The 27305-nt window shown below is 35.5% G+C and overlaps 1 protein-coding gene across 4 annotated transcripts; it reads left to right on the plus strand.

The window, feature by feature from the left end:
* Positions 1-52: 52 nt before the first annotated feature.
* On the plus strand, positions 53-27305 carry LOC149791061 (uncharacterized). 4 transcript variants are annotated; one of them, XR_016423921.1, is made up of 5 exons: positions 53-535; positions 6254-6368; positions 23452-23671; positions 25886-26013; positions 26226-26302. XR_016423921.1 is itself a non-coding variant. In XM_089972984.1 (4 exons), the coding sequence occupies exons 2-4, from the start codon at positions 6254-6256 to the stop codon at positions 26240-26242; spliced, it is 300 nt and encodes a 99-aa protein (XP_089829110.1). In that variant the 5' UTR covers positions 56-535; the 3' UTR covers positions 26243-27305. The 4 variants fall into 4 exon arrangements, 3 of the variants coding, with proteins under 3 accessions (XP_089829110.1, XP_089829108.1, XP_089829109.1); XM_089972984.1 differs by lacking the exon at positions 25886-26013 and having other exon boundaries at positions 56-535; positions 23452-23619; positions 26226-27305; XM_089972982.1 differs by lacking the exon at positions 25886-26013 and having other exon boundaries at positions 68-535; positions 26226-27305.

Raw genomic sequence — 27305 nt, forward strand, 5'->3', positions numbered from 1 at the left:
TGTTGTGGTTGAGGCTACGAACTGATCCCATATCATGTAATGGAGCAAAACAAATCATCACTAAAGTCAGAAAAACAAACAGTGTAGAAATCAACTACATAAGTATAATCATGTTGTGAAAGAAGTTTGGCTTATTTTGAATTTATTAAGCCCTTACACGATAAAATAAATTGGCATGGTTACACTAACCTCATTCTGTCCGCCATGACAGATAACGCGAGACTCTCACCGTTACCTCTTTTCTACGTAAAGCTTGCCAAATCATATTTGGATATTCTACGCTATATTATTATCAATCAAGTGCGAATAATCGCTTCTTGGTGAAATTTCAAAGTTGCCGATAAACCGTATTTACTTTTAATGCGAAGAATTTCTGACCCAAACGGCGCCAAATTTTTACTAGGATTTGTTGACATTTCCAAATAAGGCGTCAATGTCCTTATATGGCACACAAACAAACGAGGCTGAGAACGGAAGTAATCATTATTTGAAATAATATGGCGGACGATCTAAACGAAAATATCGGCTAAAAAAGGTAAACGAGATTTTACAACTATTTCTACAATGATTTTCGATACTTCCTGTATTAAATAAGAGGACTACTCATTTTATTGGATTATATGCAAGGAATATGTTGAAAGTGTTATTATTAGGCTAAAAGAGTGCCGGGTGTGAATCACACCCGGCTTGCTCCATTAACACGTATATGCTCATGTTAGTACCCTGTCCACAAGGAACGAGTAAGGGTACTAATATTAGTACTATATGGGTGTGTGTGATATTGTGACAAATGTGTATAAAAAGTACAGTCGTTAATGAGGTGACAAAGTTGTGTTCAATATGGGTGTGTATTACAATTATGAACCTGGATACAGGTTCATATAAGTAGACAAGTGCAATGTAGTTTCAGTACAAGTGCAATGTAGTTTGAGTACAATAAATACGATAACTGATGGGCAAGTGTGAAATATGTTCCGTTATGATAATTTGTAACGGCGGAAAAATCGTTTAATTTGCAGCGAGCCGTGGTGCTCTGGTTTTGAGGGTTAGCTTTAGTTTGACATTTAAACCCCGGCTAGTTGCCTACGCAGGGGAAAGGGGCTACGCGTGGGAAGGAATGAACCGGTGTCGTGTATCAAGGGTGATGACTAGTTCGAAACTTTAGAACACATGCTGCATAAAACGCCTGATAATATCCTGTTGTCAAAGAAATCAACAAGCTTATATTGTTGAAAGTCATCTTTTACCCTACAGTTTAGTCTCGAGAGAAAGAATGATAGTAGCGAGTCCACATTAACGGTTTCTTTGTGATCGAACGCGTTTAAACCACAGGTGCTCGACGCGAGCTTGATGTTAAGAAAAAAATAATAATCTAAAGGAAAAATAAATCATACAGAGTGACAAAAATACCCTAGATTACCCCCATGACCCGTTCTGACATAGGACCCTCTCTATCATAATATATAAGAGAGAAGGTACGGAACTTCCAAATACTTCGCTCCACCCATGACCCTCGATTTCCTTCTGCTATTTCCGTCTTTAAAGGCACGCGACCATACTATATGGCTTGTTTTACTTCTGATATATTTTTCTATCCATCAAGCCATCATTGACTTTTCTGCGTTGTACCAAACTGAAGTTACGGGCTGCGAAACGTGCGATTTTAGCGAAGTTTTCCTTTGTGGACACTTCCGTGCTCCTATGATAATAAGAATAACCTTTTGAGCCAATCATATTTCGGCGTTGACGTTAGTGCCGCCTATTTTGAAAATAGAGATGCATGTATACGATGTGTTGTGCAGTGAAGAAGACAATGTATAATACTTGCATGGAACAGAATTCCTAAGGTTGAATCGAGTTCATGTTAAGTAAAAAACTTACTTTTGCATCTACCGCTGTTCTGTAATTCAAGAAATGATGCACCATAGAGTTGAAAACATTGTCCATATCGCTCTTGTCACCGGTTTTCGGATGAGCACGGAAGTGTCCACAAAGGAAAATTTCGTGAAAATCGCACGTTTCGGAGCCCGTAACTTCAGTTTGGTACAACGCAGAAAAGTCAATGATGGCTTAATGGATAGAAAAAATATATCAGAAGTAAAACAAGCCATATAGTATGGTCGCGTGCCTTTAAAGACGGAAATAGCAGGAGGAAATCGAGGGTCATGGGTGGAGCGAAGTACTCGGAAGTTCCGTACCTTCTCTCTTATATATTATGATAGAGAGGGTCCTATGTCAGAACGGGTCATGGGGGTAATCTAGGGTATTTTTGTCACTCTGTATGATTTTTTTCCTTTAGATTATTATTTTTTTCTTAACATCAAGCTCGCGTCGAGCACCTGTGGTTTAAACCAAATTACGTATTTTTACTCGGCTGCCAGTAGGTTACAAAGATTTTCGAACTCGGGCTACGGGAGTGACACCAAATCTCAAAAAGTGTAAAAGGTGTTAAAACTGTTCCATGCAAGTTTCTTAATCCACTTGATCGCCACGAGTTTTAACAGGTGTCTAATTTGCATTCGAAAAATAAGTGGTATGGGGTTTCAATTTCACCGCAGAAAGTGCATGATTTGGTGGTGCTCCGAGTGGTCTAAAGCTCTCTCCGTTACGGATCACTGCCATCTCACCTCTGTCTGCGCTGGTTCGAGTCTCAGATTCAACCAATGTGGGTATGTGAGAAAGCTTGCCAGTAGTTTCACGTGGGTCGGTGGTTCTTTAGGGTGGTTTCCCCTGGTTCTTCCTACGCCATTAATACGGGCCGCCATGTATAGCCTATCGTGTGCTGAAAATTGGCGTTAAATCCCACAACAATAACAACAACATCAGCAACATAATTTGGTCCTCGTAATTCGTTTTAAGAACATGTTATCGTTTACAGGTAAAATGTCGTGTATGACTTTAAAGCACACGTCTGTGGTAATTGGGTCGATAAAGTTATTGTGTAGATTGTTCCACACACTACCGAAATCGATATTATATAATCTGTTGATCTTTGGTTTTAAAACAAATTTCTTCAGGTCTAACTGGTACATCGTCTTGGTAGCTATTGTGCCGATGGTGAGTCATGTGTTAGTCTCGGTGACGTCTTTGAAAGTGGTAATGCACTGTGTGTAGAATTTGGAGCGTAAAAGATGTTCGCATATTTATTTATGCTTAACATGAGGTTAAACGTTCTCAGCTGTAGTCTGATTCGTATCGCAAACAGTTTACACCAGCACAAGATGCACACAAAAAAGTTTTAAAGTATGTTCTGAAAGAAATATTTTAATCAATAAAGCTGTTTTCAAGCAACACCTATAATTACATATAACTATAAAAAAAAGATAATGAAAAATGTATACCATTAATTATAATCTTTCTTATTATTAAATATATATCTATGTAAAATATGCATTAGATGGAGATGAATTTCTTAGTATTTATTGACTTTAATCCATAATGAACGGGGGAGGGGGGATAATAAGATGCCTTTTTAAAGGCATGTAATCCCTGTTGAGACTAGTTAATACTGGTACATGTAAGTACCAACTTTTACACGATTTAAATGCTACCGAGGCTAAGTTTCCTTGATTGACAACCAATCATTCCCGATAATATCTCTTAAAGACGGAATGCAATATGTGGTTGTTGGAATATTGAATATCTTCTTAGATCGAAATACCATTCTTGCTTCTCTTTCAACTCCACTCTTGCATCTATCCTTACCTTCACCTATCTATCCATCCATCCATCTGTCCGTCTGTTCGTCCATCCACATACATACATACGTACATGCATCAATCCATCTATCCATCCACATACATACAAAATCAATTACAAGTTGATTAATTACAAGTTTCAATCGTTGTAGTAATCATCGGCGACTTCATTAATGAGAGATCGATAAACATTAATATCCATAAAGCCGCCTGTATTCTATCTTCGCCAATTATCAGATATTTCATTAAGAATTTCTGGAGAAACATTTTCTGCTCGTTTTCATCCGATCAGAATTTCTAATCGTTCAATATCTGAAAGAACACTGTCAGGACAAGTTCCTTGAGTAACAAAGCCACTTCCAGTTTTTAGACGTTTTCCATTCACCTGAGTATAAAGATCTGCCTCTTCTTCTTCCTCTTCTTTTTGTTGTCGTCTTTGTTCTTCTCTCTTTTCTTTATAATCTCATACCGCTTTTTGAAACTGTATTCGATTTGGGTCATTCCAATTAATTTTATTTAAATCACCTACAGCTCCATATACCTCAGAAAACCATTTTTCTGGTGCTCGCTTTTGAAGAAATTGAGGCATTGTATATTTTTATTTTTCATCATATCCATATGGTATAACGGTACCAATTGTGCAAGTCCAGGTGGGCGGAGCTTAAGTGTATTGTATTCAGAATTAAAGAACACTAGCTGTGATTGGTGCATTATGTAAGAGTTGTACTTTCTGTTTGGCTTAAAAAAAAGTTGAGCCTCTTGGCAACATGTGAGTTTGTGTTAATTTCTATCTAGATCATATTTTGTATTTTTTATGATTTTTTTAAAATATGGTACACATGGCTGAAAATATGCTTGTTGTGACTAGATAACTCTTACCCCTGTCTAGTTCCAGTAGAGTTATCTCTCTTAAATGCAATGGAGTACCTGGTTATGTCATTGTCAAATTGACAATCTAGCATTGTTCTATATGACAGTGTGTGACATGCATGCCCAAGTAGGACAGAAAGTATATTTATTTCACAAAACATTAGCATTGAGGTATATGGAAAAACAATTGGTACCGTGATACCTAGAGGAAAGAATAGCCTCACAGTGTATCCATAGAAACGGATACATGTGGGCGGCATTTATGAACTATACTAGTTTGTTGTAGGAAAACAAATGTGTGCTGAACAGTTTTGGTCAAATATTGAAAGTTCTTTAAGAATAAAATGTATGAAATCTTCAGAAAATAGCACAGGTTGGCTTTGGATGGGGACTTTTGATAACTATAGCTATGATAGATATAGACTTGTGTTACCTGATGCCTTTATGTATGTGCTGTTACCTCCTAGATTGGAATGCATGCAACAAAATAAGTTATGTGAACATAATATAGTTGATTTTGGCTAAATATTGGCTATTTTACCTGCAAAAGATGAAAAATCATGTGTACAAAAACAGCTATCTTGTTCTTGTAAGGCATGCCATAAACAAGGATAGAGAACACTGTAAGTACATTTGTAGATAGATCACTTGTACCATGTGGGATGTTCTGGCATGAGTAATTTTTAGGTAATTTATTAAGGATATGGTATCCCTTCCCACTTTGATTTGAATTGTCCTGCTCTAATTGTCCTTTTTTTATTATACACTTTCCTGCTTTGAAACTGTTCATGTTGTTAGTTCAGTTCTCTTGCATTCCCTTTTGTTGAAGTAGCAGTGAACACCAACAAACAAGAACAGTTTCCTTAAGTCAGCATTTCCCATTGGCACTTGTTTAAGCCCAGTTATAATCTACTATTGACTTTCAATTAATCCTATTTCTTTCCGTCAAGCTGCTCTTGTGGAATTTCCATGTTTGGTCCAACATTACAGAATGATAACCATTTTAGTCACACAGTGTGTATTCATTCCATTAAAATCCACACTGTTCTTGAAACTTTGCATCCCATCGCAAGAATCCAAATTGGCATGAGATGATATCTGCATGGTTATGGAAGGCTGCACTCTACATGCTGGCATTGTAGAAAATATGAACTATGTGATATGAAAGAGCTGCATCATCTTAGAAATTAAAATTACATGACTCTTGAGGTCTCCACTAAATATAGGAGTCAAAATGTTAGGTTCTCACTTTATCAGTAATGTATTTTGAGATAATTTAATTGCAATGAAGTTAATACAGGTTGTTGATGAACTCATCTATATTACATGGATAATGTATTAGAGTACCACACCTTATGTATATCATTCAGTTATCTCCCTTACACCAGTCATAACATTTCAAGGAAATAAAATCTCACATTTTCAGTGACTGGTTATGAAAATAAAGAGAAGATTTGTGAAGTATTATATTAGCCCTCAATCTTGATGCAAATGTAAGTAGAATCAATTTAATAATTTCTCACAGTAAAGTTTACAAGTTTAAAAACTGATTAGGTATGTTCTGCTTGGATCTGAGATAAGTTTCTCTCTATCTTATGCGAATTACATGTTATTAAATTCTTATGTAGAAGAAATATACTTTATATGTATCTATATTATTTAAATTATTCACCCTTTTATATTAGATGGAAATGAACACAACTTCACTTGAAATTTGGGTACCTGTAAGGGATGTGATAGCACAGTTGCCTTTGGGCTGTCCTTGGACCTGTTGGGCCCTTCCCCATATATTTGTCCAAGGTAAGGTCATCAAACTTTCACTTCTCATTTTTTGCATTGCCGATTTTGCCTCCTTTAATTCCTTTATCATAAGCTACCTCTCCCTTTTAGATAAACACTTTCCTCCTGTTTTTAACTCCATTTGATGTGCTATACTTAGTGTTTATATTTGGCATTTTTCTGTATTTTATTCCCCTAATTTCACCCCCCAATCCAACATAACCACTTAGAAGCTGTGATTTACTATATTTTGTGACTGATTGGCTTATTGAAACAATTTTATTCACATTACAAAGGAGGAAAGCTTACTATTTGTGTTACAAAGAGGATGGGTAGGTGGACTTTTGTGTGAGGACTGGTGGTTAGTGACCTCTTGTATCTGCAGATAGTGTAAAGTGGTCAAAGCTTATACTTTTTAATAAGATTGGGTCATGTCCACCTGTCTCTGATGTTAAGTTCTGCACCTACCAAACAAATATAAATTCCTTTCTTTTAGGTGAATTGTACATTTTGAAGTAGGACAGGTACATACTATTTGGTACATTGACCTTTGACCTAGTTATTACATAATATGACATAATGTGATTTATCCCATATCACCTATGTGAAGTTCAATAAGTGCTGATATGAATAAGATACAACTCATAGTTGAAAGAATTCATTTTATTTCAAAAGATGATTTTGATGGTGAAGCAAAAGTTAGAAAACAATAGTTCAAACAGCTCAATGACATTTCTATACACATTCATATAAGACATAGGTTAGTACCTCATCAAATTGTTTTTCACAAGTGAGACTAAGTATATTTGTTACTTATACAGTCCTGAACTATTTCACAGATTATTGGAAAAATTAAGGTTTGCTATAGGTATAATGGTACCAATTGCGCAAGTCCAGGTGGGCGGAGCTTAAGGTGTATGGAACATTGTATTCAGAATTAAAGAACAACACTAGCTGTGATTGGTGCATTATGTAAGAGTTGTACTTTCTGTTTGGCTTAAAAAAAGGTTGAGCCTCTTAGCAACATGTGAGTTTGTGTTAATTTCTATCTAGATCATATTTTGTATTTTTTATGATTTTTTTAAAATATGGTACACATGGCTGAAAATGTGCTTGTTGTGACTAGATAACTCTTACTCCTGCCTAGTTCCAGTAGAGTTATCTCTCTTAAATGCAATAGAGTACCTGGTTATGTCATTGTCAAATTGACAATCTAGCATTGTTCTATATGACAGTGTGTGACATGCATGCCCAAGTAGGACAGAAAGTATATTTATTTCACAAAACATTAGCATTGAGGTATATGGAAAAACAATTGGTACCGTGATACCATATGCAGCTATATCAATTAATTTAGCGGGGTTTTCAAGTTCTTTAATAATTTCAGGTTTAAACATTTTTACTAAATGGACGTGGTTGACCATCAGATTTTCTTAAAAACTCTGATGCCATCTGAGCTTGTTTCTGCGCTGGAAATCCTCATATAATGTTTTCAAGTTTATATATATTAGTTAGATATTTAATAAATTCAGGATCATTATCTCTGGCTTGGCTGGTACCTTTATTTGCTTGATACACCCCTTTTCCCCATTTTTTAAAATCTATTTGATATCCAGGTTTTAAATATTTTTTCCTATAATAATAGGAATATAATCCAAATTTAGCTAAATCAATGTCATTAAGATTTGTTTAATTTATTTCATCAATAATTCCTGGGTTAAAGTTTTCACTTATATTAGTTTTATCTTTTTTGGTTTAGGTTCTGGTTCTTCACCAACATCACCCTCAAGTATTTGTTCACCTTCTCTTATGTCACTTGTTTTGGCTCGAATAAACAATAACACAAGAAAGAGTGAAAACAAGAAGCTTTGAAAAAATACAATAATTTATTTCCCAGGAAAGATTCTGTAAAAACTGAAAAAATATGAACTTAGTTTTATAGAATAAAAACCCAAAATAACCATAGAATTATCCAAGAATAAATTTTTTGAAGTCCTAATAACAAAATGTTCGTCTGATTTCACGTTCGAATCTCGAAGATCAATCCAAGGTGGATGACTATGACGTATGCTACAATATGTAGTGTTGAAGTCTACAGTTCCTTGTAGAAATAAAAATGATCATTCCGGTTTTTGATAGCTGAATAAATTTTTATAATAAAAAAAGCCTGTCCTTGTTCCACATTACATGAGCACACGTATGAACAAACTTAAAGACCTAATAATGTTTCTCTTCGATCTTAACTATTTTCAGCATGTTTTTTATGTTTTCTAATTTCATGGTGTTTGTTTTTGTAATCATATCATTATGTTTTTTATGTTATACGTGTTGTCTAATGTTGTAAAGCGCTTAGAGCTTCTAAAGATTAGGCGCTATACAAAGTTCTTATTATTATTATTATTTATTTAATTATTTTTATTTATTTATTTATTTATTTATTTATTCCCCCCCCCCCCGAAAAATAACAGAATTAATCCTTTTGAATCCAAGTAATTTGAAATAAGTCCAAACAGCACAACATACAAAAGTTTAACAGCCCAACTTCTACTGATATTAATTGTCCAAAACATGGGTTATATGGCCTTTCTAAAACGTAAACATAGGTCAAGTGATCATCTTCCGGAAGTTTAAAGAAGCAAATTTGTTACAGTTCACGTTTACCCAGTGTGACTCTGATGAAAAAAATCATTTTTATTCTAAGAAATAAAAAATAAAAACAATTGTTTATATCTTAAAATCAAAGTCCCATCATGACCTTGGAAACAACCAATCATTTTAAAATAAAATATAACTTGTTTTACGAAGATTCTACAAATTCTGAAACAAGGTCAGGATTTAGATCGACACCTGGTGTTTATAAACTAAAAGGCAAGGTCAAACTATTTTCTAAAACAATATATCACCAGTGAATAAATTTACATTACAATATCATTTAATGAAAAATAAAATATAAAATAAAACTGACAAACAATTTAATTGAAATAAATGTGCATTAAATCAGATATAATTAAATCAAAAATACATAACACTTCAAGTTCTGGTTGTGACAGAGGGGCAGGTTGTGGTTGAGCGGCAACTACTTCGCCTGGAAGATATCTTAAAAACTTTTTTGTCTGTTAAGTTCTTCTTGCTATATTTTCAGTTTGCTCAGCTGTTTTAACGCAAGAAGAAAACCCTCAGTAGTTTCTCCAACTCTTTCAGTAACTTTTGTAACAGGTTTAAAAATAGTGTTCTTTATCTTTTGCATATTCAACTTGTGCTTCCTGGCATTCTTGCAGATTTTGTTTGAGAGCATCATGAACAGGAAGATTTCTGATTACTTCTAATCTTTCTAGAGCTAATCTACTAGTGTAAGATTCGATTATTGATATATAATATAATAATGATTTAATTACACACACATTTCAGCAGCAGAGAGGGTGCGACCATACATAAGTGTCATAGTTGTAGTAATATACGGTATTATCATTCTGTCGCGACAAATGGTCTGAGAGTTACAGGTCACCTAAGGTCAGCTCCAGGCTCTCACTCTGTTGTAACCCTATATGCCGTATGATAACATTAGTGTGAGAAACTAGTGGGCGTGGGTATTCTCCGTTTGGAGTCAGTTGAACCTAGCCATTAAAGTAGTTAGACCAGTTCATGTTTTGTGTTATTTAGCAAAACATAACATGGTATCAGAAGTGAAAATTTTGGAACAAGTTCGATTTATATCATTAGAAAGTATATCTCCATAACAATACTAAAATTTGGATGCAGACGTTTATGTGTTAAATGTGACATCATGGAAAAACTCAGTCACCTGAAATGGACTTTAATTAACACCATTTAGCAGAAACGTGGAGAAGGTGGAAGGAGACTATGCAGTGTTACGTAAAATGGCCATATTGAGCGGTGACGTGGGAAAATTGTCTTGCATTCCTTACAGGTATGGCTGTAAGCCAGAATTTGGATTGGCATGCAAGGTCAAATGCCTGAGCTAAACATCGCTACCGAATTTATTACGCTACAAGGGAGAGAAGTGTCCTCTTTGTATTGTTATATAGTACATGTAAAACAGGTATATTAAATAACCAACTCTACGAGTCACTGTGATTCAAATAGTCACGAATCACATTTCATATTTAAAAGATACTATCAATAAATGTTGATTTTCTAAATAGGAAAATTGGACTAAATTAGCAGCTTTTACTTCCAGTAAAAGTAGGAAGTTGCCGATATCAGAATTCGTTGCATTACAGCTCTAATGATTGCCCTCTACTCTATAAAGATTACATCCCTTTATTAGTTATTTATTATCTCCTCTATTTTGCGTTTCTTTTATATATATGGAAGGAAATAAACGCTAATAAATAAAATTCTTTAAAAAAAAGCTGCAAAATGTTATATATTAGAAGATAGAGCTCACAAGAATATTGCAATCTCTTTTTCAATCTCTTTTTTAGATTCTTTATTGGTTGCTTATTCTCAAAGATATTCAATGTTGCTAAACAATATCAGCTTTTATCAATTGAAATATTTTTATTCAAATTGAATTTCAGACCATTTAACGTAACTCTGGTTTCTTTGCCTCTTCATTATCTCATCATCTGTTTCCTGACATAGTGTTGTCGCTGAACACTGTGGTGCTGAACGTGTGACAAGTTTCCTCTTCACATCCGTGGAGAGGAACATTCAATGAGTCTATAGACCATTATTTGAAGCCTCACTTTGGTGAGGTACTTGTTAAATAAAGAATAAAACATACAGGTAATCATGTAATATACAGTTATATATCACACCGACTCCGGCAAGTTCATGTTCATTACGAGATCCTAACAACTATTGACAAAAGAGGCGGAAAATCCACTCGTGGCACTAAATGTTCCAGTGGGTGGGGGAATACAGACCAAAGTTCCAAGCGTAATATTCCCGAAACTTTTGGGATAAAGCAACTCTGCAACATTTTTATATAAAATTTATATTACTATTTATTTGAAACAGTGAAACACACACGAGACAAATTTAGATGTGATGTGATTTTGATTTTTAACGTAGCTTTAACAATTTTTCAGTCATATCGCTACGATGTCTGCAATGTGGCAGTTTATAGTGATGTCTAGCACCACAGACATGTAGCATGATGTCCCACCCAGTCACATTATCCTGACACCAGGCCGACCATTCCTAACACTAACCTCTTAATGCTGAACGCCAAGCGAGGCAGCTGTTAGTACCATTTTTTAAGTCTCTGGTATGACTCGGCCGGGGATCGAACCCAAGACCTCCCGCATCCGAGGCGGACGCTCTAACCACTAGGCCACCGGAGCGGTCGACAAATTTAGAACAACAGGGTTTCACTTCTAAGACCTAAATAACAAGACCTGTTTTTAAAGCACTAGGAGGTGTCAACAAATTTTACTAAAGACTTTTCAATTCACGTAATATTAATCTTGCGCCTTCTGCTGAAGGTTACCTTTAAAAGCAAGTGTGGATAACATTTTGTAACACATCTGTCTCAGTTTATGACAGATTACTGAATGGAGTAAAAAAGGAAGATAAATAGTGAATCATGAGGAAGTGGAAACCAGCTGGGAAACCGTACCCTTTGGTATATTCGTTCCTATCTTTCATTTGTGTGGTTTAGTGAAAGCACATTAAGAACGTTTAGTAAAATGATATGCGTAAATAACACGTACTTGATACATGTCTGTACAATATGTGCTGTGTTTGTATATGCGTATTAATTTACAATTTGCATCAACTGCACTCAGCATATTGTTAGACAGAAGCCTTTTATGCCAAAATAGTAAAAGGTTTTTGGTGTATGCATTTCTCAAGCAGCAGAGAGGGTGAACAGACCAGTTGTTTTGAAGTCCATTTATGAAAATAAAACTTCATACGAAAAAAATGAAAGGTCAATAACGTCAAACCGAAACCTCTAACCAAAATAGTTTCTCTAACGGGGTTAGTTTATTTTGTTACTATATCTTTTTTATGTTTTTTTCAAAATTTTAATGCATGTTTTGTTTACCCACCGTTGTTATGTCTTTGGGGGGGGGGGGCACCAGACAGATGCCCCCCCCCCTTTTAAAAAACATATAAAAAGTATTTTAAGTTTGTGTGTTTCCCCCTCAGATATGTTGTATGTTCTGTTTATAAAGAATTTTGTATCAAAGGTTTTAATTTGAGTTTTTGATGGGGTATTTATTTTTCCCTAGTGTTATCTAAAGGGTTGTTCGTCCGAGCTTGATTTTATTCGCCTTGCTCCAAGTCCCTTCCCTTGTAAGTTTTGTGGCCTTTGCTAGAGGTCTCCAAAGTCTCAGTGTTTGCTGTGTGTATTAGTGCTATATTGTGTGTATGCTATATTTTCTGTTTGAGAAAGTAAGTATAAATCAATTTTTTTTCTTTCCCAGTTGTCTTATTTCAATTCTTTGGATTTAAAATCCATTACAATATATTTTATGTTATTTTCCGTTAATTTATTTTCAATTTAGAATTTTGGCGATCGTTCCGGTAGTTAGGAATCCTATATAAACCTTGTTATAATTTAGTAAATTTATAAAATTATCTATATAGGTTAAATTTTGGGAAGAAGAAAAAAATTAATAAACAAAATTTAAAGTTTCAAAAACTTTAAACTCGGTTAAACTTCGTATATAATTTTTGAAATTTTCAAATTTTTCCAGATTATTAAAAATTTTACAATTTTAATTTTATGTAATTTATATTGGGTTGGGGTTCCTATTTAATTTATATTAAATTTTGGATTTAAAACCAGTTGAAATTTTAAAATTTGGAATTGGATCCTAAGGTTTGTTGGGACTCATGTCTGGGTCTGGGGATGAGTTGGAGGCTCTGGCATGCACACTGACAGTATCACACCCCTAGTGGGTAGCCAGCCGAAGCTCTCCCTCTCATCCCCATTTTCTCCTCCTCTCCTCAGGATTCTAATTTCTTGACAAGTTATTTCATAATTATCTCCCTATCACTATTATTTGCGCAGAGGCCCTCATTATTACAACAATGTAATCTGTAATTTTATAAAAGTGTATTTTTGTCAAATTTCCCATCTAAAAATAAACTGTTATTTCTTTAATATTTGTCTTTTTTTTATACATATTTCCCCTATTAATTTTAGTCTTTCATCCTTTCTTTTTTCACATTATGTCATAGTATGATATTTACTGAAAGGGGACATTTTGGCGATACTCTCTGATCATGTGCCATCTCACTGCCACCTCTCTGTCAACAATGCATTGTGCATGTATTTGAAGCAGAGACTTTGAATTTTAAGTAATCCTAATTTGTTCAGTGCCCCCAGGCCCTGTCCCAATTTACTCCTAAATTTTCTTGTTCTACTTTACTCCTACTTTTTTTTGTTGTATCTTCTCTTATCCATTGGTATGCATCTTTTTCATCTTTTTCCCATAACTCTGTTTTATCGCGATATTTAATTTGTAATTCTTTAACAAGCCTGAACTTCTTAGGTATTTCTAATATTTTTTTAATTTATTATTTTGATATATTTCCCTCCTATTCGTCATAGTATAACCGTACCAATATATATATATATATATATATATATATATATATATATATATATATATATATATATATATATATCCCTTCCCACGGCGGTAGGTTGGATTCAGATTTTAATCTTTTATATCTATTAAAAATATTGGCATATTTAATTAAAATGGGATTAGGTACTGCAACACCTCCCTTTCTCTCGCTCTATATAAAGTTTCTTTATTTATGTAGTGGGTTTTATAATCCCATATCTAATTAATAATGTCATTATCTTTTTTGGTTAATATGGCATTTTCTATTTCTGTAGATTTTAAAATATAGTTTATGTTAGAATACATGTATGTTTTGGCCACCTGGGCCCGTTCCATTATACATAATGGCGTTAGTGCCTAGATATTCACATTTTCTTTTATTTTCTTTTTCATGTTTTTACAGTTTTCCTTTTTATCTCTTCTCCCAAAAAAGACTCCCAGGGCCTTAACTCGATCTTTGATTGGGGGGGGGGCTGTCCGGGGTGGTTGCTTCACCAGTTTCCTATCTTTAACATTGCTGTTTTTTCGTGGTTGATTTTAGACCCTGAAGCTTGACCAAAATCCAAAATTTTTCAAATTCCTTTTCCAGGTGTTTGAAGGAGTTTGGGTCTTTTATAAAGTTAGTAGAATCATCTGCATGTTGTAGCATCTTAATTTCGTCCTTTATATTTGGAACTTTAATACCTTCAATTTGACTGTTAAGTCTTATTATTATACTTAGGATCTCAATCGCTATTACATATAATAGCATAGACAGTGGGCATCCTTGCCTCACTGATCTTTGTATATCAAATTTTCCCGTGCTCGCTCCATTTACCTGTACTCTTGATGTTATTTTGTTGTACAGGATTTTAGTCCACTTTTGAAAATTATTTCCAAATCCAAATTTTTCGAAAACCTTTTGCATACAGTTGTGTTCTAATCTGTCAAATGCTTTTCCCTGGTCAAAAAGTACCATATCACCTTTTAGCCCACATTCCTGTATATAATCTATAATTGTTTTAATACTAAAATGTTATTCTGAATGCCCCTCCCCTTGGCCCCACATGTTTGATTTATGTTTATGATTTTATCCATTCCCTTTTTAATTCTTTCTGCTAAAATTTTACTTAATAATTTATAATCCGTATTTAGGAGGGAGATGGGCCTCCAATTTTTTAGATCTTCCCTATCTCCCTTCCCTTTGTATATTAGTGTTATAATCCCTTCCCTCATGCTTTCTGTCATAGTATCATTTCTCAAGTGAATATTATTGTATAACCATTCTAAAATGGGCGACAACTCGCCACGGAATTTCATATACAAATCCGCGGAGAGTCCATCTCTACCTGGGGATTTTCCTTTAGTCAAATTATTCGTGCTATTTAAGATTTCTTCTCTTGAGATGAAATCATCACATGAGTTCTTGTGTTCTGGTGATATCATCTCGCAATCTATTCCTTGCAGGTACTCTTCTATTCTGTTGTTATTAATTTGTTGTGATGTATACAACTTACTATACAATTCTTCAATGTGTTTTAAAATTTCCTTCCTGTTGGATACCCCCTTTCCCTCATTAATTTTTAAAGTTTCAATATATTTTTCGCCCCCCCCCCTTCCTTAACTCCTCTCTTTTATATAGGCCCTCCGCTTTTTTGTATATTGTAAATTTTCCCGCCCTTACTTCTCTCTCGTCGTTTTCTTCATCTAATATCTGATTTAATTTCTCTTTGAGTATTTTTTCTCTCTCATTTGAATTAATTTTTTCTAGCTGTCTTTTAATCGCGTCTTTTCGCATTTTTTCCTTCCTAATTTTTGAATATGTAATAGCTTTCTTTTTAAATATAGATTTTAGTTTATCCCATTCATTTAAAATTTCTATGTTCCCCTTCTCTATAATTTTTTTTAATTTCTAATTTAATTCCTTCGATAAAATCTTTCTCCTCCAAAATTTTCCAGTTCCCTTTACCCCATTTATGTTTATTTTTCAATTCTATTTCTAAATATACTAACTTGTGATCTGAAACTTTAAAATCCGTAATGCCTGCTTCTTTATATATCTTTTTTTATAATTGGTACAATACAATTTATCTAATCTACTCCTTTTGTTTATTTTGTATTCATACGTGTATTCCCGTGTAAGTAAATTTAATTTTCTATATACGTCTACCATTTTGTGTTTGTTTAAGAAAAAATCCAGCTCTGGTTTAAACTTTACATCGTTTGTAGTTAATTCTTCATCTCTATCTATATTCTTCCCCACCCAGTTAAAATCTCCCCCTAAAATTAAATTTTCCATGGTACATTTTTCCATGTATTTAGATAAATTTTCTAAAAATTGTTGTTTACGATATTTGTTCGCGGGCATGTATACGTTTAAAAAGTGGACATCTTCTATTATAATATGGATCATCCTCCCTTTAAAAAATTCTCCTTCGTTTTCCCTTTTCCAGTTTAATCCCCTTTTATTTTTAATAAGTGCTGCTACCCCTCCTCTTACATCTTCCCCCTTAAAATCATTTAAAATCAGTACACCATTCATTTTATCTTCACATAGTGCCATTAATTCTTTAGTGAACCCATTATGTGTTTCTTGTATAAATAGAATGTCATTATTGGTTTCATTACATAATTTAATTAGTTTATCCTTATTAATCCCATTTACATTTATAGATGAAACACGAACATTTTTTCCCTCCATTTTTCATTTTCCTTCCAGGTTACCGCATTTCGGTTATACCGTGATTATTATTTAAAATATAGTTATAAAAGTATAGTATGTATGTTAGTTTATTGAATAAATAATTTGTTTTTGTTTGAGGGGGCGCTGGATCCCCCCCCCCTTTTTTTAAATATATGTTGGAGTAACTTCCTCCGTTGTATTGTCTTCTGTCATTTCTATCCTCGTTTGGTCTGTGGTATTTTCTGTATCAATTTCCGTTCCATTGTCGTGTTCCGTGAGTTTTGAGTCCGTTTCATTTTCCATTACTGTCATAATGTCATATTCACTGTAGTCTTTATTGTTGTCCACTTCACACTGGTCTTCGCTGTCACTTTCCTGTCTTAATTTTTTCCTCCCCCCGATCTTATCCTCCTTGTTCTCATAAATTGTCTGTGGACTTTCATGTTCTGTATCACTATTGACTCTCTCCCGGGATGAACTCGACCTGGAGATGGCTTTCCTTTTTTTTAGTCTCAGTTTTGGTAAGGGAGTAGAGGTCAGGTGTTTCATGCTCCCTTCTGTCTTCACATTCCGTTATTTCCTTCTCGTCTCCCAAGGAGTTTTCCTCCTCTTGTGGGTGAGAGAACCTATTAGTGTTATTGGGTTTCCCTTGTATGGAAATTGTATTTTCCCTGTTTTATTGGGATTTAAGATTATCTCCCATTCAGGGGTTGGTGACATGTCCCTTATCTCTGTTACGTCAATTTCTTTACCTTACCGGTCATGAGTTCGTTATTTACAAAGATATCAGTTTTGTCTCCCCATTCATTTCCCTCTTTTCTTATTTCCTGTATTAGTCTACTTAGTTGTGTGTCAATGTCAATGTTGGTTATTGGTTGACTACTAGCAACATTGCTAGCGTAAGTTGTTGTTGTTGTTTGTACCTTCTAGTTTGTGCATTCCTTGGGGTTATGCCCTGTTTGCTGACATTTAGAGCACTTCCAGTAATTCTCGCACCCCCGAAACCAGCTTTTCAACCTAAATCCCATTACATAAAAAAAATGTTGGAATTTTTGGGGCATCTTCTTTTACCACAGTGAGGATTCGTTTTCCTGTCTTTACATTTTCGAAGCCCCAAACTGTGGCCATTTTTGCTCTCATCACTTTGGTTTTTAGTTTACGCTCAACTTTGGTAAACACTTCTATGGTCTCTACTTCCAGAGGGAGGCCTGAGATGTTAATAACGTGTATTACCACAACTTCCCCTACAAATGAGTTTCGTGGTATATGGTGATATATTGGCATTCTCACTTAAACCTATATTTCTAATATTTTGTTATTCAGTCCAGTTGGTATCACTGCATATAAACTGATGTGATATAACAGATGTGTTATTATGTTCTTAAACACTTCCAGTTTCTAATACGCACAAGACACAATTTTTGTAATTGAGAAAAAATATCGAATCCATGTAACAAAATATCTGCATATTGCAGGCTATTTTTAGTAAGCGTCCACTCCTTGTTCGAATATCTCTTGTCTGGTTTGGCTCATTGATAACTAATGCATGGCGTCTTGTCATTCAGTTCAGTGACCTCCTTGTTAGTATCTTCGTATGTATCATATATCTCTGGTAGTCTCTTTTGTTTGTAACAGATGTATTCGGTTTCTCCTGTATATAGCACCATCCTGGATTTTCACATCATACGAACTTGGAGTGCTACTTTTTCTGACGACTACAACTGATTCCCAATGATCTTGTCTTCTGATTCTATCTTTGTCTCCAAAAATCAGATTTGGAAGCTCTTTAGCTGTCTTGTCATACTGTTTCTCTTGTTGATTTTTCTTTTCACCCAGTTTCCACTTTAAGTTTCTCTCTTTTATAACTTCCAGATGTAGCTGTATATTGGTTGTAGGTAAAGTCGATTGAAGTCTTCGACTCATCAGTAATTGTGTCAGAGATCTTATATCATCAATTGATGTATTTCGATACTCCAATATCGATAAATATGGACTTTTCCATCTCTCCTTGCCTCATTGAGAATTCCTTTGACAGTCTGAATGGTCCAGAAGACTGCATACTTGGGGCTTGACGTAGTGTGTTTGAACCCCCAGGTTTTTGAAAACTGACTTTATTCTTTTGAGAACTGTGGTCCATTGTCACTCCTTACTTCTCGTGGTATTCCGAGTCTTGCAAAAAAACTGACTCTGTGTGTGTGTGTGTGTGTGTGTGTGTGTGTGTGTGTGTGTGTGTTTACTGTGCTTGCTCGTGTATATTCTAACTTGGCAACTTCAAAATATATGGAGCAATAGTCTACTGTCAAGACATAGTTGTAATTATTCACATAAGTAAATCTGTTCCAACCATTTCCCATGGCGCAGTAGGTTGTGTAGACAAGAATGGTTCTTTTTTATTTGACTTTACGTATTCCTGGCAAGTAGAACAATTCGATACTGTGTCTGCAATCTGTGCATTCATGCCAGGCCAATACATAATGTCTCTTACTCTTTGCTTTGTCTTACTAATGCCCATATGACTTTTGTGCAACTCTTTTAGCATTTCTTTCTGAAGAGCATCTGGTATTACAATATTCTCTCCTTTCAAAACTAATCCGTCCATTTCTGAAAGTTCATCTCTGCAGTGCAGCAGCAGTTCCAGATATTTTTTATTTCGAAAGGTACGAGATGTTTATCATTTGGCCACCCCTTTTGAATTATTTCTCATAATTTGGTCATTTTATTGTCACGTTTAGTTCCATTCGTTATTGCTTCTGTGTATCTGCAATCTGTATATTTCACGTGATCATGTGCACATTGCAGTCAATTTCATTATCCATGTTCCTCTCAGATGTGTTCGTCTGTCTGTATGCTCTCGATAATGTATCTGCTACAATTAACTCTTTTCCTGGACAATACGTTAAGTCAAAACTGTACTTCTGTAGTCTTAAAAGCATTCTCTGAAGCCTAGGCGGTGCGGCAGATAGAGGTTTACTGAGAACTGATTCCAGAGATTTATGATCCAATTCAACTTGTACTTGACGCCCATAAGTATATTGATTAAATCTTTGAAGACCAAATAACATAGCAATCAGTTCTTTTTCAATCTGTGCATACCTTGTTTCTGTATCTGTCAAAGAACTTGATGCAAATGCTGTGGGTTTGCCTGACTGCATCAACACTGCTCCAAGTCCTGATTTTGATGCCTCACAACTAACAATGATAGGCTTCAACACATGTTCTTTGCTTAGAAACTCTTTGATCTCTTCAAAGGCATGCTTCTGTGCAGTTTCCCAAACAAACTCAGTTTCACTTTTCAAAAGTGCTCTGATTGGCTCTGTCACTGTAGACGTATTTGGTGTAAATTTCGCTAGGTGGTTGACTGTACCTAGTAAAATCTTTCAATTCCTTTCTTGTCCGTTGGAACGGTCATTTCTGTGATTGCCATTACTTTTTCTGGATCAGATTAAATATCTGATGATGTCAACATGTGTCCGACGTAGCACACTTCTGTTAGCCCAAATTGTTATTTTTCAAAATTCAGTGTCAGATTTATTTCCTGGCATCTCTTTAAAGCATTTTTCATTTTCCGTCATGATCTTCCTTTGAAGTTCCCCAAACAATTATGCCATCTATATCAGTCTTCACCCCAGGCAGGTCCTCAAAACAGTGTGCCATGCGTTTCTGGAATACTTAATGAGCACATGCAATACCAAATGGAATTCTCAGGTAGCAATATCTACCAAACGGGGTGTTAAATGTTGTCAATTACTGGCTTTCCAGATCCAGGGATATTTGGCAGTACCCATGATTGGCATCTAGTTTCGAAAAAACCTTGGCTCCAGCCATCTTTGTGGTTATATCTTCAATTGTAGGAAGTCGATAATGTTCGTTTGATAGTTTGATTCAAGTTTCTCGGATCTAGACAAATTCGTAGTTTTCCCGACTTGGGTTTTTCAACAACTACTAATGAACTGGCCCATTCTCTTGGTTCATCTACTTTACGTATTAAATTTTTCTGTTCCATCTCTTCCAAAGTTGATTTAAGTGGTTCTCGTAAAGCTGTAGGAACCTTCATTGGTGGATTGATGACAGGTTTCACACTGTTGTCAACTGCGATATAATATTTTTGTTTCAGGCATCCTAGACCTTTGAACACACGGGGAATTCTTTCACGATACGATTGTCCTTAATCCTGTGAACATTGCAAACTACTTGTATTAAGTGCAAATCCTGAAACGCTTTCAACCCATGAATGGGCGGTTTGTTTGTTTTTGTGATATAAAAATCAAGTTCTTGATTCATGCAGTTTAATTTGCATTTGCCTATGACAATTAGTTTGTCACCGGAATAACTTGTGAGACAGGTCTTGGTTGGTTTTACTTCAACCTTGTCGATGTTCATTGTTTCAAAAATGTGATTTGGAATGATGTTAACTTGCGAGCCAGTATCCGTTTTAAATTTGGCATCAGTATCATGAAGTAGCATTCTTTGTCACTGATTTCGGTGTTTGCCTTTGTCACAGTTCCTACAAAAGATGTTTCTTCCTCTTCACTGGAGTATTCTTGCATGCCATGCAACCGTTTTGTCTTGCATCATTTCAGAAAATTATGCTGGTTTCGACACCTGTAGCAAGTTTTTCCATAAGCTGGACACCTACCTTTTGCATGTAATTTGCCAAATATATCACATTTGAATAATATGGAGTCTGATTTCATATATTAAACATTTCCACTATTTTTGGTTGTGACATTTTCGTTTCTTTTTTCTTCATTTTGACACCATGAACTTCTGATGCAGCTGCTTCATTCTGCATACTTTGAATCTGCTTTTGGAGTCTTCGTCTGCTCCGCAGATACCCAGTGTATTTTGTAATGTCAGTTGATCTTCTCGTAAAAGTATTTCTCTTACTTTTCAGAATTAGTCCCACAGACAATTGTATCTCTAACCATTCAAATTTGCAGTTCTTTCCAATCAATTTAAGTTCAGTTGCATATTGGTTAATGGTTTCATTCTTTTGTTGTATTCTTGTATTGAATCTGTGTCTTTCTACTGTAATGTTCTGCTTCGGACAGCAGTAGTCCTGAAACTTCTTAATAAGTGGAGCCATTTTTTCAGCTTCATTGGCCTCAAATGTAAATGGGTTGTAAATGTCTCTACCATCCTGACCAATAATATATAGGAAAGCACTGAATTGTTCTTTGTCTTCTTTATCCGTTAGAGCAACATCTAAGTAAAACTGCATAGTCTGCTTCCACCTCCTCTAAGTTTCTGCTAGATGGTGGAAAATAAAGTCCATTTCAGGTGACTGATTGAGTTTCTACATGTCACATTTAACACATAAACGTCTGTATCCAAATTTTAGTATTGTTATGGAGATATACTTCTTAATGATATAAATCGAACTTATTCCAAAATTTTCACTTCTGACACCATTTTATGTTTTGCTAAATAACACAAAATATGGCTTGGTCTAACTACTTTAATGACCAGGTTCGACTGACTCAAACGGAGAATACCCACGCACACTAGTTTCTCACGCCAATGTTATCATAAGGCATATAGGGTTACAACTGAGTGAGGGCCTGGAGCTGACCTTAGGTGACCTGTAACTCTCAGACCATTTGTAGGAACAGAATGTTAATAACGTATATTACCACACCCACGACCAGGGGCCGCTTAATATGCAAGTGCAAAGCACTGAATGGAATACTGCCTTTTCGTTGCCCAACTGAAAATAAGCTATAAATAGATCAAGTACGTCATTTCCTTTGGCAATTTTTAATTGGCCATATCTGCAGAAAGTGTCGCATGAACACCAATCCAGTTGAAACTAATCAAATCAGACTTGTATCACAACTACACATTTGTCTTGTTCTTATAATACAATCGGTTCTGCTGATTACGCTATTTTATACTGGGGACTGGGTGGGGGTGCGGGTTTGTTGATCCACCGTAATCAAAAGCATTTCAAATAAGGGACGTCTTGGATTTTACACCGTGGGGCCCCGAGCGGTCGAGTGGTCTAAAGCGCTCACTGTTACGGATCACTGCCATCTCACCTCTGTCTGCGTGGGTTCGAGTCTCGAGTTTGGTCAATGTGGGTATGTGAGAAAGCTTGCAAGTAGCTTCTCGTGGGTCGGTGGTTCTTTTGGGGGTTTTCCCGGGTTATTCCTCCACCGTTAATACTGGCCGCCATGTATAGCCTATCTTGTGCTGAAAAATGGCGTTAAACCCCAAAACAACAAAAACGACAACAAATCTAACACCGTTATCCAAACCTTGTCAATAGGGACGTGTTGGATATTACACCGTTATCCAAACCTTGTCAGTAGGGACGTGTTGGATATTACACCGTTATCCAAACCTTGTCAATAGGACGTGTTGGATATTACACCGTAATCCAAACCTTGTCAATAGGGTCGTGTTGGATATTACACCGTAATCCAAACCTTGTCAATAGGGACGTGTTGGATATTACACCGTAATGCAAACCTTGTCAATAGGGTTGTGTTGGATATTACACCGTTATCCAAACCTTGTCAATAGGGACGTGTTGGATATTACACAGTGCCGGAGGATCATATTAGCAAAAGTAGCACATGCTACTGGCCCTGCACATTCAAGAGCCCCGCGCTAAATGCTTTCGAGCTATCAATTCCGGTTCATTGATTCAGCACTTACTCTATTACTATGGTACTATACTGACTTCACCTTCAGAAATGTCAGACATATTTGTCGTATTATCTGGCTGTTTAGCAAATGAAAAACTACAATTACATAAATATGCAAGTTAAAAATGTATGTGTTTTAATATGTATGTGTTTTCTTTTTTTTTAAATTTTGGCCCCTTTATAACATATGCTACAGGCCCCGCACTAGCTTAATCAAGCATTGATCACTGTTGTTTTTGTTAAAGGGTTTACCGCCATGTTTTTAGCACAAGATAGGCTATACATAGCGGCCAGTATCAATGGTGGAGGAAGAACCCGAAACAACCCGGAAAGAGCCACCGACCCACGAGAAGCTACTGACAAGCTTTCACATAACCAGACTGGCCGAATCCGAGACTCGAACCCACGCAGAGGTGAGATGGCAGTGGTCAGTAAGGATCTGTTGGGTTTTATACCATATTATGGGTAATTGGTTCTTCTCTACTCGAAAAAGAACGCGAATCAAACAGATAAAACGCATGCCTACTGTACAGAGTCAGACGTTAGGTCCAAAGGACACTTTTTATGCACACATTTACACAATAATAACGCAGAAAGTCACACCATAGCCGTTAGTTAAGAAATTTTACGTGGTACGATTTACAAAACTCTCCCCTGCTACCTTACAAAAGAGTACACCCATCCATTAATTCCTCTCTCTCTCTCTCTCTCTCGCTCGCTCTCTCTCTCTCTCTCTCTCTCTCGCTCTCTCTCTCTCTCTCTCTCTCTCTCTCTCTCTCTCTCAATACAAACACTTACCCCTCCCCACTAATTGTACATTAATAATAAATCCTCTATATACATCTAGTTAATTCTTCTGCTATTAATTATTTTACTTTAGTTTTGTCGTTTTCTCTTATCTGGATATATTTATCTTTATCGTGGTAGAATGTAAATAACAATTATTCTACTCGTTTAATTTCGCGCGCGCGCACGCGCGCTCGTGTGTGTGTGTGTGTGTGTAATCTTGTTTTAGGCCGAAATGTTAACAAACAAATTATCCCGAGCCATATTCTGCTGAGTGCAGTTAAACTGCAATGAGTCAATTATACCTCCTGAACGTCAATGTAGCCAGTTTTGACTTAATATGCTTGTTAGGTTATATTGATCAATTGTCTATCAGAAGAATACATAAAACAAAATGCCTAAATCTTATGGATGGGGATTGTGACCTAGTTTCAGTGATATTTTTACTGATTCCTTTACGGCAGGGATAATCAAATAACATGTTTAATGGATATCGTACGGTGTAATAACTTGTCGATATGGATTTTCGGATATCAACTTCTAAGGACCTCCATTGCATAATGTGTTCCGCCCATAAGCTTCAGTCCAGTTCCTATTTCTGGTCTGTAAATCTTTCAGATAATACCAACTGAGTGACAGTAAGGACATAATGGTGTCTGTTGAGTCATGCGTACTTAAAATATAAGTTTGCTACTCATCTACTCAAACTCACAAGGAAAATGTGTCACGGTATTCGATCTATCACTGTTGGGCAATTGCTTTGCAAAGTGTAATCGTTCCTAAAGCGCCATTGTGCGATTCCTTTCCACAAACCGACCTCTTTCGTCGTATGTGCCATTTAATTTGTGGGCACCTCTCTGTACTTTAGCTATGGTTGTGACTGGTAAGAATTTAGAAGTGACACCCTGTTTTTCTAAACATGTATTTTGGTGCACGTTTCCCTCTCCTCCCTTTGGATGTATGGTTTAGTTGTATATAAGAACAATAAAGTATAAAATTTTCACTGAGTTGGAATTTGGATTTGGTTTTTTTAACGTAGCTTTAACAATTTTTCAGTCGTGTTGCTACGATGTCTGCAGTGTGGCAGTTTATAGTTATGTCTAGCACTGGGGCATCGTGACGCAGACATGTAGCATGATCTCAAACCCAGTCACATTATCTTGACACAAGGCCGACCAGTCCTAACATTGACCACTTAATGCTGTGCGCCAAGCGAGGCTGTTAGTACCATTTGTGTAAGTCTTTGGTATGACTCGGCCGGGGATATAATCCACGACCTCCCGCATGCTAGTCCGACGCTCTAACCACTAGGCCACCGGAGTTGTTTGAGTTGGAATGCTTCCAGTTTGAAGTTTACACTAGCATGGGGGGAGATGAACGAAGAAAGGTTGAAGTGACCTTTCACAAAGACTTTTCTGGCTTAAATGTGATAAAATTTTAATGCTGAATGCATTGAACTTTAAAGGTCACTGCAGTTTAAAATTCGAAACTTCACATTCTGTTTCCCAAGTATTTTTGTATTGTTTGTCGATGTTCATTGCTTTTTATTTTCACTGGCTCCCACACAGGCCTGCCTACCTCGCTTAGCGCCTCATAACATAGTCCTGCGGGATCGACGTCTCTTGAAAACACAGATCCCTTTCCCAATGTTGTTTTTAAACAAAATACATTTTGTACCTAGAATAGGTAAAACTTGGTGACTAGCATTTATGTAAGACTTAGAAAGTTCCTTGAAATTTATATTTTAGGTGCTCTCAAATATAGTGGTGAAAGCGATGATAGAGGAGCCATTTTCAGATTATATAAGATAATTTTATTATGTCTCAACATTATATTATATAGATATATCCTCTGAAACATATTGTTAAGTTATAAGTGTTTTCTTTCTTTTAGATCTATGGCGCCCCTAACTGGATATATAGGGGGTGGGATACCTCCCATTATTCTATAGAGGTCCTTTTTAGATCGCTATAAACATGGTATTTGAGAGAAGAAAAGAAGCAACAACAACAAAAAATCAGGTTGGAAAATAAATGTGTGTATAGGAGACAGATTACAGAAATGTAATGTCTAAGCTATCATAATACTATGTTTGCGATTCTATTTTTATATTGATCGTGATCGGTATCGTAATAAAGATAGTATACTTTTTGTTTGGAGTTAAAGATGTATAACTGTGCATTAAAATAGAGGTCTTTTTCGGTCATTAATTTATTTATTCTTATTCTTTCAGGTCCTTGGAGCCCCTAGTCGGACGTACAGGAAGTAGAGAAACCAGCACGCGCCTGGCGAGACAATTCTGAGTGGATGACATGTATATATATTGTTATGAATATTTAATTTAATTGTTTGTTTGTCAGTTTTAAAATGTTGTATTCCATTATATGTTCTTGTAATGTAACACTGTATGCTGGACTTGACTTTGTCCAAACCTTAGTTCATTTCTGCTTGAACTGCTTGTTTTTTTAAATAATTTTTTAATATTTATTTCATTTAATGTAAAGAACTAATAAATAGCTTCATTATTCTCTATGTGTATAAACTTATTATCAGGAATAATATTCAGGTAAGCAAAGAAGGAGTAAATATGTTTATCAGGGTCAGGGTTTTGGAGATTCCTAAATGAATTTTATAGGCTATTGTGTTGTAAATAAACAAGACTCATTAGACCAATCTAGAAGGTTATTTTCCATTCGGTAATGGTTGTTTAAAAAAAAAATAATTGTGACCTAAGGTCAAGCAGAGAACTATATTATCTTGTGACTAAGAAGTTTACCAGTCGTGCTTTAACATCCAGCACTTATATTATGTAGTAAACAGTTTGGGCTGAATTTTATTTTCTTCAAATCATTGAATTCAAGGGATTATTTTCTCTGTAAATAAAAAAGTGCTCTGACAAAATTCTTGTATAGAGACATTTATTGAAATTTATACTGAATTAAAAACTGGATTAATATTTCTGTGATTCAACCAAGAGACTTGTTAACTCATCAGTACTTCATAGGCTATAAAATACTCGTCATCACCTTCAATTTTGGATCTCTTCGGGACTTGATCTCAGTTTCATTCAGGACCTTTTATTACCAGGATTTGTGTCTTTAATTCTTAGATTATTTTCGGATTTAATTCGGAATACCGTAAGTTCTTTTTTTCTCATTTTTCACTTTGTATTCTAGAGAAATAAATCTATTTCTAGACTTGAATTGAATAAAGCTACCATAACGCTACATTTGCTAATCTATTTTTGATTGAATAAGGCTATCATAACGCTACATTTGCTATTTTTGAATTGAATAAAGCTACTATAACGCTA

This window comes from Sinohyriopsis cumingii, chromosome 10 (assembly GCF_028554795.1).
Source record: "Sinohyriopsis cumingii isolate HCF-2022 chromosome 10, ASM2855479v2, whole genome shotgun sequence".
Taxonomy (NCBI): domain Eukaryota; kingdom Metazoa; phylum Mollusca; class Bivalvia; order Unionida; family Unionidae; genus Sinohyriopsis; species Sinohyriopsis cumingii.

Excerpts from the sequence above, each read along its gene's own strand:
- LOC149791061 (XM_089972982.1), top strand. The coding sequence starts at position 6,254 with ATGGAAATGAACACAACTTCACTTGAAATTTGGGTACCTGTAAGGGAT. Across the intron at positions 6,369-23,451 it reads TCCCCATATATTTGTCCAAG|GGTTTACCGCCATGTTTTTA; the intron begins GTAAGGTCATCA and ends TTTTTGTTAAAG. Across the intron at positions 23,672-26,225 it reads GGTTTTATACCATATTATGG|GTCCTTGGAGCCCCTAGTCG; the intron begins GTAATTGGTTCT and ends TTATTCTTTCAG.